Source organism: Odocoileus virginianus, chromosome 4, assembly GCF_023699985.2.
Source record: "Odocoileus virginianus isolate 20LAN1187 ecotype Illinois chromosome 4, Ovbor_1.2, whole genome shotgun sequence".
NCBI lineage: Eukaryota > Metazoa > Chordata > Mammalia > Artiodactyla > Cervidae > Odocoileus > Odocoileus virginianus.
This window is the reverse complement of record NC_069677.1, coordinates 39964400-39977180: the sequence shown is the minus strand read 5'-3', so window position 1 is coordinate 39977180 and position 12781 is coordinate 39964400. Positions and strand designations below refer to the sequence as shown.

At 43.4% G+C, this 12781-nt stretch overlaps 1 protein-coding gene and 1 long non-coding RNA gene across 2 annotated transcripts in view; both read left to right on the top strand.

Annotated features, from left to right (window-relative positions):
- LOC139034662 (uncharacterized) overlaps nt 1-1219 on the top strand; it is an 86497-nt gene extending 85278 nt beyond the window's left edge. Inside the window, exon 3 of the long non-coding RNA XR_011487155.1 lies at nt 1177-1219. This is a non-coding gene — a long non-coding RNA (uncharacterized lncRNA). The remainder of the gene's footprint in view (nt 1-1176) is intronic.
- An 864-nt stretch (nt 1220-2083) lies between these two features.
- The window catches only part of LOC110151119 (EGF-like and EMI domain-containing protein 1), a 525391-nt gene continuing 514693 nt past the window's right edge, over nt 2084-12781 (top strand). The window contains exon 1 of the mRNA XM_070466463.1: nt 2084-2880. Coding sequence (XP_070322564.1) covers nt 2606-2880 — 275 coding nt within the window. The 5' untranslated portion in view covers nt 2084-2605. The remainder of the gene's footprint in view (nt 2881-12781) is intronic.

Here is a 12781-nt window from a genome sequence, read left to right as displayed (position 1 = left end):
TTCCTCATTATTCTTTAGCTCTTAAAATAGTTCTGGGTTTCAGCTGTGGCTTACATAAAATTTAGCCTTGTAATAAAAGAGGTCTATTATTTATGCAAGGCCTTCTGTAACATAAAGAAAGAAAATGATTAGAAACTTTTTTCACTCCAGGAGGGAATGAGATTAGTTGAAGATAGAGCTCTGCAGTGTAAAAACTAGTCCAGAAGCAAAGAAAGGCTTTGCAAATCACAGACATTTCAGGGCACAGTTAATCTATACTGTCATCTGTAGGTGTGCTATACATTTTCATTAAAACAATTAAGATCAAACTGTATTGAAATAACCTGAACTCTTTGGGTTTCATCTAAAGACAAACTAGAAATTGAATCGATGGAAAGAATTAATCTTTTCACCTCTACTTACATCGAGAAGGGAAGAAGACAGTCTCACCTTCCGTAGTTAGTAGCACAGCTCAGGAGTCACCATTATTGTGAATTACATTTCTTTCTGCTCTCACCCTGACCTGCTAGCCTTGGGTCATTTCACTGATCATTAGCACCTCACTAGAAGAGGGACAGGAAGAAGAAGAGGTGAAATTACACATTCAACTTTGTTAGTTGGTAACAAAGATGACAAAGAGGTTTAGGAAAAGTTAAGACTAAGAGTTTAAAATAGAGGTTAAAATTACCAGTGTGTTTCAGCGACCCATGCTGGGCAGCCATTATCAGAACTAATTAAGAGTTAGCCAAGGGACAATGCATTTGTAAAACAGATGTCAGCACTTTCCCTAAGTCTGCTCTGTGATTGGAAAAGGTTTGATTCATACATAACTAGTATTTAGGAACAAAAAAGAAAGCATGAATCCCTGTTTTATAAAATAAAGGGGTTTCAATAAAGACTTCTATTGTGCAAATTGTCCCAAAATTCTGTTTGTTAAAGGCACCTGTCAAAGATACAGAAATCATCTAGTTGCATATTTATGATTTTTCACTTTAAGTTAAACTTCAATAAAAGAAGTAAAAAAGTATGAATATATCTAAGAGAAACAGAAAAGTCTGCAGGGTAGTGTTAATTCCAATGCCACAAGTCAAGGAGGGCAAAGTCATAGAATGTGAAATAACTCAGGAGTGGAATGGTTCTATCCTACCCTCATTTTTTTCTTTCTTTTCATAGAAACCCCAGAAGTTTGCTCCTCAGTCTCTCCTGTGTATGCCCAATTGCTTCTTTAGTTGCGGAAAAAGCAGAAGGAAAGAAGGGAGAACAAAGGCTCAGAAAACTGAATTGAAGAGCCAGATGGCTAACTCAACTATGAAGGTCAAAGGGAAGCCCCAAACACCATTTGGGGAAGATCTTTTTCGGACTCACAGGACCGAGAAAATCAGGTGGTACCACTTTAAATGTTTGACTATGAATGAGTCTTCGGAGAGCCACTTTTGGTTAAGTTTAGGAATCAGAGAAATAAGTTCTCTCGCTGCAGATTGATCCGATTCCTGCAGTGCCGAACTGCAGATTGTGGCTTCGGAGCCGGGCTGCCCTTGTTGGAGGGCACATTGCACCATAGATTTTTATTTTCTAGAAACAGACTCCAGAGGTTTGTGGCCTTCCAGACAGCAGCTGGCGCCGGGCAGAGGCATCGCTTCGGGCCGGAGCTGCTGGCGACCGCGCGGCGCTTGGCTGTGCGTCCCAGGCAGGCGGGCCAGCACCGCAGCCGGAGCCTCCGGTTCCGAGCAGACGCTGTTCCCTTCCGGAAGGGCTCTGGGGGGCTCGCAATGGACTGCTCCTCAGCAAATCGGGGGGAAGAGGAGCTGGTTTGAGGGAAAGGTGGGGGTAGATTTGGAAAAGGGTTGGCTTCTCCTTATAACTCTGGTGCCTGAAGGGATGAGATAGATGGGGACCAAATAAAAGGAAGGGAGATGATCCCATTTGGAGTGACGAGGATTTTTGGATGAGCCGACGGCGTCCTGCAACTGTCAATTTGGCAGGAGATTTGACTCAATCAACTGCTGTTCGGTTCCCACTTCAAACACATCTCCCCCCCTCCCCCCGACCCCCGCCCCTAGCCTGTGTTCTGACAGACTCCAGAGACTCGGGTTCCGAGCGGAGCGAGAAAGAATCAAAAGTCAGCTTTCCTTTAGTCTCTGCTGGTGGCAGATTATATCTGGCTTGGTTCTGAGCAGGTTGGTTTGGGAGGGGTTGGAACCGCTTCGCGTCTTTGGCGAGGTCTGCGTGTGTGTCTTGGGTGTGTAGGTAGGAAGAGGTAGGGAGCGGAGTTAGGCGAGATGATTAAGCAGACCCCCCCTAAATCTCGTTTTAACTGCGCCCCCAGCGTCCTGCCGCGCTCCGCGCCTCCTCCGGGCGGCACGGGGTGGAGAGGAGGAGGAGGGCGCGGGGCGCAGGGCCGCCCAGCAGCAGTCTAGCCTAGGTGGCAGCGGGACTGTCTCTTTAAGCGCTCCGGAGGGGCCGGGCCCCGAGAGCAGCGAGCGCGTTTCCATGGCACCGAGGCTGCGGGGGCTGCGGGGCCGCTGGGCTCGCAGGTTTCCAGTCGCTCCCGTCGGAGCAAGGGCGCCCATCTCTGCGGCCCGAGCGCCACACAGGCGTTCCGCCCGCGCGCTCCTCGTCGTCGGCGATGCCTAGTGGGGCCGAGCTGCTGCCGCGCCCTCCGCAGGGAGACGCATCTCGCCGGCCCCGCGAGCCCCGCACACCAACTTCTGCCCCGCGAGCTCAACTTCTGCACGGGGCTCGGACTTGCGGAGCCGGAGTGGCGCGCGGCGCGCAGCCGGGGTGGCGGCTGGAGCCGCTCCGCCCCGCGGAGATGACCCGGCGATTGTGGCTCTGGTGCTTCTGCGCTTGGGTGGCCGCCGGCTGGCCGCCAGGCAGCGCCCTTCAGCTCCGGCCAGGCATGTAAGTGTAGCCTGCGCGCTCCGGGATGTGTGGGGAGAGTCGGCCCCGCGTGCCTCCGCCCACTCCTAACCTGCTGCGGCCCCTGTGGCTAGAGCAGTTCCCTCCGGTTAGGGGTGGAGGGCGGGAGTGGCGGGCAGGCACCGGGCGAGGTCCGAGAGCTGTCCCAGGCCGAGCGCGGCGGGAACGCTGTCCCCTGCGCGTCCTCGGGGCGGAGACCCGGACCCGGGCGCTTCCCACCTGACTTACTTTCTCAGCGCCAGACAGGATTTCTCCCTAGGGGTGTGTGTGTGTGAGAGATAGAGAATTTCCTTTTTGGAAGAATAATTGGCTAATAACAAGTTCCACTTTTTGAATGGGTTTTGAACGAAACGCGCGTTACTTGACATGTCCTTCCTAGAGACCAGAGTTTATGTAATAGCCAGTCTTTTTTTTTTTTTTTTTTAAGAAGTATCTCCGAGTCCGAAGGAGTGGATTATTCCACAGGTTTGTTGAGAGGCGAACCCTTTGATGGCGAATGACTTTCGCCAAAGTGAGGAGCTGGGGCGGCCAGTGTTGTTAAGGGCTGAGTGAGCGGCCAACTTAGATGCTTGCGGGGTTAGGAGAGAACGAAAGAGTAGGAACGTGATTATAACGCATCCTCTGCGGGTGGGGCATGGTTTCATTTCCAGAACAAAAGTGAAGGAGGCAGGAGATGCTCATTCTTGGTCACTGTGGCAAGTGTTGCCGGAAGCTCAGCGCAGGTGTGAATCTTAACCAATTGCCCTATCGCCGTGACTGACTGGAGATGTTTGCCCCGGAATTCTGTCTTCTCAGGGGGGTGGATCATCATCGACTGTCTGAGAGAGAAGCCAAATCTAACTCTGCTTTTCCCTTCTACTCTTAAGCGGTTATGAGTACACCTTTAATGTCTTTGCTACTTCTTTGCTTCATCTTTGATTTTCTGAAATGTGAATGCTTTATAGTGGGAAAATGATGAGTGCACAAAGCCATCTGTACCTTTCTGGGTCTTGACTTTTTCTTGTCAGAAAAATACTATTTTTGGATTCACTTTACATTTCCATATTTCATCCTTCTCCTGTGAGATTCGATTTGCTACCTGGTTACTGCGAATGTCACTAACTATAAATCTTGAGACATGACCAGTGTGCAGAGGCATCGCAGAACAACTCCTTGTCTACATAGTTTGTAAATACATTTTGGCAGAAATGCAAGAAATTTCTGGGTAGGTGATTTCTCTTACATTGAGAAGATGGGTCTTGTTTATTTGAATAGGCGTTTCCTCTCCAGTTTATTTCAGAAAACACATCTTACTTTGGGTAGCTTGTGTATACATAAGCCTCCACTTTTTGGATGCTGATTTTTTAGCTAGCTGGCTGGCTAGCTGTTCTCTTACTTTTACAAGTGTTGTTATTAAAGTGGACCCTGGCTAACTTATTAGGTAGCTACTGGTGCACATGAGGCAGAATAACCCCTTTTGGGGGGCACTGAAAAACAGAGATACCACATCACTTTTTATATTGCTTAGATATTTTACCTCATGTTTCTGTATTGGTACTTTTGTTGAAAAGGCTGGAAGGATGACATTGCATTTTTTTTTAAAGGACACTGCTACTGCAGCTCATTCATTTATCAGGTGAGATGAGATCAGATATTAAAACCAATATAAATTCTTGGGTGTTTAATAGAGATGCTCTGTCTGGGAGTTATTGAGATCACTCTGATGACTCTTAGTACTTTCTGAAATCTGGATGGGAAAAATCCAATCAAATTTGCATTTAGTCCTCCCTGGTATTAGAGTTAATGGTTTCTTCAGCAGGAACCATGTTGGGATTTAGTGTTAGTTTTCTGCAGATGCCTTTGCAATTGTTGTAGGCATGTGGAATACAGCCACGCAAAGCACTTGGCTTCCACACACCTGTCCATCTATTAAATTAAAGAGAATTCTTCCTGAGATTTTTATTGACCTCTGAGGTCCATTATCAGTGAGAGCAGGCTTCTAATGAGATGAGGGCCACTAATGAGAAGGCATCATCCTGCCGACTGGCACTTATAGGTCATTAACACAGGTAAAAGTTTTGTGTAGCTGATCTTGTCCTTGAGCAGATTTTGGAGCTGGAATGACAACTAAAAAGAAGAAATGACTGTGCAGCTAAATAATGGTCAGCCTAAGTGTAATGAATTGTATTTATGGTATATTCTTCCACAGGTAAGCTCATTTTCAAAGGAAATTCTATCAATGAAGCAAAAGATGACATATGGGTCCTCCAACTCTAATGATAATCGATCTTGCTGATGACCTTGTCATCACTTTTAGGAAACCTTTGGTTTCCTAAGGTTAGACAGATTTATAAAATCATTATTCCACAAAGAGTGGCTGTGTACACTATGTGACTTGACTTTGGAAATCACAGGTAATGAATACTGAATCTTTTTTGAATTCTTAGTTAGATGTCAGGCAAATTTCTAACTACGTGTATTATTTCATTTTAGCCTGGAAATAGCCCTACAAGTAAGGCACTGTTATGGTCTCCATTTATGATGAAGAAAGAGACAAAGTAAGGTTAAATTCACAATCTAAGAATTCTTGAGATTTGGATACAGGTAGTTTGAATTCCAGTGCTAGAGTTCTTAACAAATATGATCCCTTTTAGAACACCCAAACCCAGCCTGTGTTTCTAAGAAGTTCTTTGTAATCACTGCCCGGGGTTCTCAATGGGAATGCAGCCGGTATTTTCTGCCTAGTGGGAACCTGTGGGGCTTTTTTGACTGTTGTAAAAGCTGTAGGGTTCTATTGGCATTTGGGCTTGGTATGGAGGTGGGTTGGTGTGCTTTATCCTGCAGTGGGTAAGATTGTTCCTCACAAGGAAGATCTGATCTCTCTCTTCCTCACCGAGACTCTTCATAAGAAATTCTCCTGCTCTCCTAGAGCTGTAGACACTGAAGTATTAAAACAGTGGGCTCGGCTTAAACTGGGAATTGTGGAATAGGGGAAGCTAGCCTTGGCAAGTACATTATGAATTGGAGAGTTGTAACTGATGATGGCATTTTGATAAAGGGATATTGAAGCGTTTACTTATGTTAATGGTACTCTGCAAATGTTTTCTCAAGGATTAAATAGACGGAAATAAACTCTACTCCAGATCTTTGAGACATCAAAGGAAAATGACTGGCTGTAATACACTCTATTAAAATTTATCCTTTGTAATACTGTCTTGTAAACACTTGCATAACTATTGTATACAACGTGACGGAAGTAGTGAACATGGGTGTGTTGCAGATAGATACCATTCAGGCAGAATGTGTGTAAAGCCAGATCTGCCTATAAAGGCAGATCTGTCTATAAAGGCAGATCTGTCTATAAAGGCAGATCCAGTAGCTGAAGCTCCAGGGACTTGAGGTACTGGGCATTCTCTGACACGTAGTGGGGATTTTGGAAAGATATGGCCACTTTGTGACTCAGTAGTCTCCTAAACTATTTCATCATGCGACCCCATGGACTGTAGCCTGCCAGGCTCCTCTGTCCATGAAATTTTCCAGGTGGAAATACTGGAGTGGATAGCCAGTTCCTCCTCCAGAGGATCAGGACAGCTCACATTCATTCCCTAATGTAGGTCTCCAATGCAGGTTGATGTAGAAATCCGAAATGTGCCTGATAACAATACAGCTTACCCACCCAAATGCCACCCCCAACACATATGTGTAGAACTTTTCCCCCTCAGCCTGCTGTAGGTGATATAGAAACTTGTGGTCATCATGGCAGAGATTTAGCTTTTTGAACAATCAATACATTTAGAAGTAGAAAAAGGGAAGAAGATATAATAATCCAGAATTGTGAAGGGGAATTGACAGAGGTGTCTTGTGAAACACACACGATGTTGGTATTTGTATTATTTGCTGTAGTTCTGTTTTTTTTTTTTTTCACTTCTGATAAAGCCTGAAATTGAGCCAATTAGAGATGTCTGAGGCTATGAACAGAACAGTCCACTTTTAAATTCACAAATAATTTAAGCACGGCCTGTGGTCTGTCATTTACTCAGTGTAAATTAATTAGAAAATACTTTTCTTTTTTGTTGAGATCAGTCACACTAAGTGAGCATAACATAAAGTGGAGAAGACTATGTGCACCCTCCATGGGCAAGGCATTATTTCTAGCAGTTTGTGTTTATTGTTTTAAGAATAATCCTCTGAGATTGGGAATACTGTCATCTCTATTCTTCAGATGAGGACACTGAGACAGAGGGAGAGATTAAGTAACTTGCTGTGGTTTCATAGCTGAGAAGTGGTGGGATGAAGCCACTGTAACTCCAGAGCCTTCTTCCTGTTCACTGTTACCTGTGATGGTCCGTCTCCCCTTGGCCTTTCCTTCCTAGCTTTCCTTGGCTTTCAAATTACCATCCTCCCAGGCCCTCCTGCTTATTTTCAGCAGTAGCTTACTCTTTCTCCTATTGCCCCAAGTGTACCTGAACCTCACCTCTGCCAGGTGATTTTAGGAGTCAACTTCAACCCTTACTTTGTTGATGACACTGACATTGCATTATTTAATATGTAATGTTTTGACAGACTCTCTGTCCTCAGCAGGGAATCCTCAACTTCCTGTCCTCAGTATTTTTTCTGTTTCTTTGCTTCTTTCTTGGGTATCTTGTAGGAATAACTTTCCAGCTTTTTCAAGGTAATTCCTTCCCTACATGTTCCACATCCTACCATGAACAGTATTCTTTATTAGTCATCTCTTTTCTTTCTTTTATTGCCAACTCTTTCCTTTCTGCTATTTTCGCTTCTCCTCCCCTATGTGTTCATGTCTTCCTGTCTGCATCTCCCTCTGTTCCCTGTTTCTGATATGTTTGTGTCTAATGTGGATCTGTTTTGACCTTGCTTCTCTCTCCTTCACCTTTAATTTCTCAAGAACAGTTCTTTGATGCATATCAATGATTTTATCATTGATCATTTAACCCACTGCAATCGGGCCTCCTCTGCTAAAATTCCTTCTCAAGATGCTGCCTTCTTTCCAGAACTCACCCTACTCCCATTTTTCTACTGGCTACTCCTGTTTCCCACTTCACTTCTTCACTTGTGCATTTCCTTTGTACACTGAGTTTCATCTGGAGTTCTCCTGCACTAGCTGTTGCTTTTTGTCCCCTTCTATCTTTAATCCCCTTTCCACTCTATATATTTTCCCTGCTTTATCTATTTCTTTCCTTGGCTTCTAGCATGTGTTCTATTCTGGTGAAACCTAGATCTGTTCATTTAGCCCCATTCTCTTCAGAGCTACAGGGTTGCTTTTCAAATAATAGATTTATTATCACTGTGGGGTCAAGACTCAAAATGTCCTTAGATCATCTCTAGTTATCTTTGTCTCCCTAACGTTTTCTCCCTCCAAAGTACTTCCCTCATTTTTTTTCCGTTCATATTTGAACTCAGATCTGTCACTTTTCTCCTAGTTTATCTTGTAGTTACATTATGAGCTTTAGGTAAGATGATCATGAACAAACCTTTGCATATGATGATTGGATAACTAGAAATGAATATTTATATTTCTCTCAGGTGTCAAATTTTAGAAACATCAGCAATGAAATCTCTTGAATTAGTTCTCTTTCCCATTGCCAACACTCAAGCCCAGTCATGCTATTTTTACTCCTAGATTGTTATGGTTGTCTCTTGGTTGGTCTTCTGTTTCATATTCTCTGGATCCTCTTTATTTTTATTATATATTCAATTTCATCAAAGTTTGTTTTTGTTGTATATACAATTTCATCAAACAAAGACCTATTAACATCATTTCCTTTTGTAAAAACTTTGATTGTCCATGGAGTAAAGTTCAAGCATCAGAATATTATTCTTAAATAGCACTTACTAAATGCCAGGAACAGTATAAGTACTTTCCATATTTTAACTCATTTCATCCTCACAAAAACCCTATCAGAATATTAGTATCCACATTTTACAATGAGGCAATTGAGATCTAGAGAAGTTATGATTTTCTGAGAAATTGCATATAAGGCTATGGAGTTCAGGAGAATTTATGTAGTTAACAATTTTGAAAGCTAGGCTATGAACCCGGATTGTTTGACTGTAGAATCTGCCCTTTTAACTATTGCACTCTATTCAAGATTTTATCTTTCTGGTATTATTCAATTTCTTAAACTTTTATAGGACAATTTAAAAAATTTCCTTTAGTTCTTTTCTCCTCATCAAGAACTCTGATGAGGTGTTCTTGTGTCAGATTTTACTCTGCCTGCAGGGTAACAAGTTAGTCTGCCAGAGTTGACAGATGCTGACAGAAGACATGAGACTCCTGGATGAGAGACAAAGGACTTTACTGATCAGTCAGGCCATAGCAGGTAATGCCAGCTTCATGTTTGCATCAGTCACCCCCCACCAGTTCCTTGAAGCAATGAGGAGTGGCCCAAATGGATACTGTGTACACAGTGGGTTTATATCACAGATGAGGAACCCAGGCCTTATAAAAATCTCCCATATTGTAAGGGGGATGTTAGCAGCCTTGCTCAACATTTGGCCTCAGAGGGAGATACCATCTTTCTTATCCTGCTCAGGAAACAACTCTGCCCTCAGCCCTGGCAGGACATACCCTCTAAATCTTCCAAGGCTGTTGCTATACAAAATCCTTCTAGGACAAAAGCCCTGAAAGCTTCTTCGCAAGGTATGTAGAAATGAGTCTCAACACCTCTAAGATTTTCTTTCCCCATTTCACCGACACGGGCTTTGCTAAAGCTAAAATCTAGTTTTGTTCTCTTTTTAAATCCAGCACTTGTGTTTCCATTTCTTTTTCAATGGGTGGGAAGACTCTGGAACTAGATGAACACAGAGGTTTAATGAGCGGACTCAAGGGGCTATGTTCAAATCCCAAGTATCTGTCTTCTCTCCACTGAAGCTGAAATTAAATCACTAACCCAGAAACAGATCACCAGCCCAGGTTGGATGCATGAGACAAGTGCTCGGGCCTGGTGCACTGGGAAGACCCAGAGGGATCAGGTGGAGAGGGAAGTGGGAGGGGGGATCGGGATGGGGAATACATGTAAATCCATGGCTGATTCATGTCAATGTATGACAGAAACCACTACAATATTGTAAAGTAATTAGCCTCCAACTAGTAAAAATAAATGGAAAAAAAAATCACTAACCCAGCTGCTTAATATGTAGCTGATATCTTGCTATTTCCATTTAACAAATGTTTATTCATTGTCCAGTGTTTTGCTCGGCTTTGGGGATACAAAGAGGATAAGTTGATTCTCTGTCACTGAGCAGCTCATAGGCCTGGAGGGAGATCAATGAACAGATCAGAACCTATCAAAAAAAAAAGTTGTCAGAGATGGAACATATAACCTAGCTGGAGGGAAGAAAGAATCCAGGGCTTTAGTTGTGGGTTTTCAAGAGTGTATTTTTCTTAAGCTAATTCACTGAGTAGAGGTTAGATGGATGATAAAAGTGGAGGTGGGGTTCTAGTTGATGAGAAGAGCATGTGCAAGAAGAAGGAGGTCTTTTCTCATTTAGGAAAAACCGTAAATCATTTTCTTAATGGAGGGGAGAATATGAAAGGAGACACAGTAGAAGAGGAGTTTAGGGCAGTTAAGAGGTACTGACCGAGGGTGGGTCTTACAGTCTGGAGGCGAGAGCTTTGAACTTCACAACACCCGCGAGGAACCCAGAAGAGAGTGACTGAAAGCGGAAGAGGAACTAGTCAGATTTGTGTTTATTGAATGAAGAATGGGCTGCAGAGGGAAGAGGCCAGAGGTGGGGAGGCCAAGGAGGAGATTCCTTCAGTAGTAGGAGGAGAAGTGGAGTGAGTCTTATAAACAACGCAAGTAGTGGTGGTGAAAGGAAGGGTAGATTCCAAAGGAGTTGGTGATACGTGGTGGAAAGGGAGTGAGAGAGAGAGAAGGTGACAGCTGGGTAATAGAGAAAATCAGAAACACAGGAAAGGGGAGAAGGGGAGCTCCGCTGTGACCCCGTTGGCGTTTAGTGCATCTCTGGGCTCTCAGATGGGGACCTTCTGGGGAAGCAACATAGGAGTGTCTGAGGCCAGGAGATTGGTCTGGGCTAGATCTATATCGGGGTATTGAAGTGTCAGGAGACAAGTATGTATAAAAGTGAGAAAAGATTATTGAAGAAGGAAACCTGGGGTACTTTGGTATATGAGAGGAGGGCTTCCCAGGTGGCACTGGTGGTAAAGAACTTGCCTGCCAATGCAGGTAGATGTAAGAGACCCGGGCTCAATCCTGGGGTTGGGAAGATCCCCTGGAGGAGGGCATGGCAACCCACTCCAGTATTCTTGCCTGGAGAATCCCATCGATGGAGGGGCCTGGTGGGCTGCAGTCCTTAGGGTCACACAGAGTTGGACACGACTGAAGCGACTTAGCAGGTACACACACGAGGAGGACAGATGAAAAAGGACCCAAGGAAGAGATTAAGAATCTGCCTGAGAAGAAGGAACGAGGGAGGGAGTGTAAATGCCATGAAAGGCATCAGGGAATTTAAATAAAAGAGGAGTGTGGAAAGTGGAGGGTGTTGCTACTGAAAAGTGATTGACTTAGAGTTACCCCCAACAAACCCAATGGAAGATCTTTGTTTTAGTTGAGAAAACTCTGGTAGCCATCACTCTTGGTCATGGTGACGAGAAGTGTAGACTCCCGGAGAGCAGCTGGAGGTGTCTGAGTTCCTATTGGACTCAGTTTATCATCATTGCCCCCGCCCCCCATGCCCTTGCAGGGTCCCCCCTTGATCTCAATACTTGACTCTCCGTGAACTTCTTGCCTCCTTGTCTCTGCTAGGTCAATCTCTTAAGACCCAGCACAAAAGTCATCTGTTTCACAGATAAGTTCTGGGTCCCTCACACAGGATTAGTTGACTGTCCCAGCAATCTGAACTGACATTTAAATTTTCATAGGTATGCAAAGATCTCTAGTTTTTTTTTTAATTTTTATTTTAAAGAAATCCATTTGAAAACCATGTGATAATGATGAGAACATGTTTGGAATTAGTAAAGGCTTTCCCAGCCAACTGTTTGTAAAGTCAGCTCCTGGTGTATAAATTATGTGGCTTGTCAACTGGTGATGTGGGAAATGTTTTCTGTCACTCTTCAGTAGACAGTTTTTCAGTGGTGGTAAGTGTTCTTCTCACTGATATGGTTAATTAAGAATTGACAGTAATTCTGAGCTTTAGCGACTTTGACTCTTTGAGAGAAGAGGCAGTCCCAGGAGACTTGAGGTTTGATTTCTCTGAATTATTAGGAAAACTGTTTTTCTGGTTTAGCATAGTAGATTCTGATCAGTATCAGGAGAAAGGTAACCTAATTTTGATTTTTTTTTCCTGGAGCTCAAAGCACTAATCTTCATTTGCAATACTTCCAAATTTTCGTTACACTGTAAAGGGTTTGATTTATAGACAAGTGTGTGATAATAGAATAACAGTCAAATTGTATTACTTTTTTATTTATTGTGGAGTTTAAACAAATTTTGTCTATCCTAACTTACAAAGTCCCAAAGATAAGAAAACTCTTCTCAGCATGAATAAACTGGGAATGTATCTTGACATCAAAAATTTATTTTCTAATGCCTTTCACGGTTTATTCATGCTGAGAACCACTTCTTATCTTTTGAACTTTTGAACTCTTTCTGTATTGGGATGAGCAAAAATGAGCACGGGTTTCCTTTCAATGTACTAAAATACCACATGTAAAATAAAACAAGTAGAAACTCAAGACACAGCGATACACACTGGCCAATTATGTGATAACAGAATAGTATTTGTACTGAGCTTTAGGCATGTTATATGCAATATGAAATGAATTTTGAAATAGGAAACACAACAGGCAGCAGCTATTAAAAGGTATGCCTTACATCTCTTGTTAAGCACATCTTGCTTAAATTCAACTGACAGTAACAAG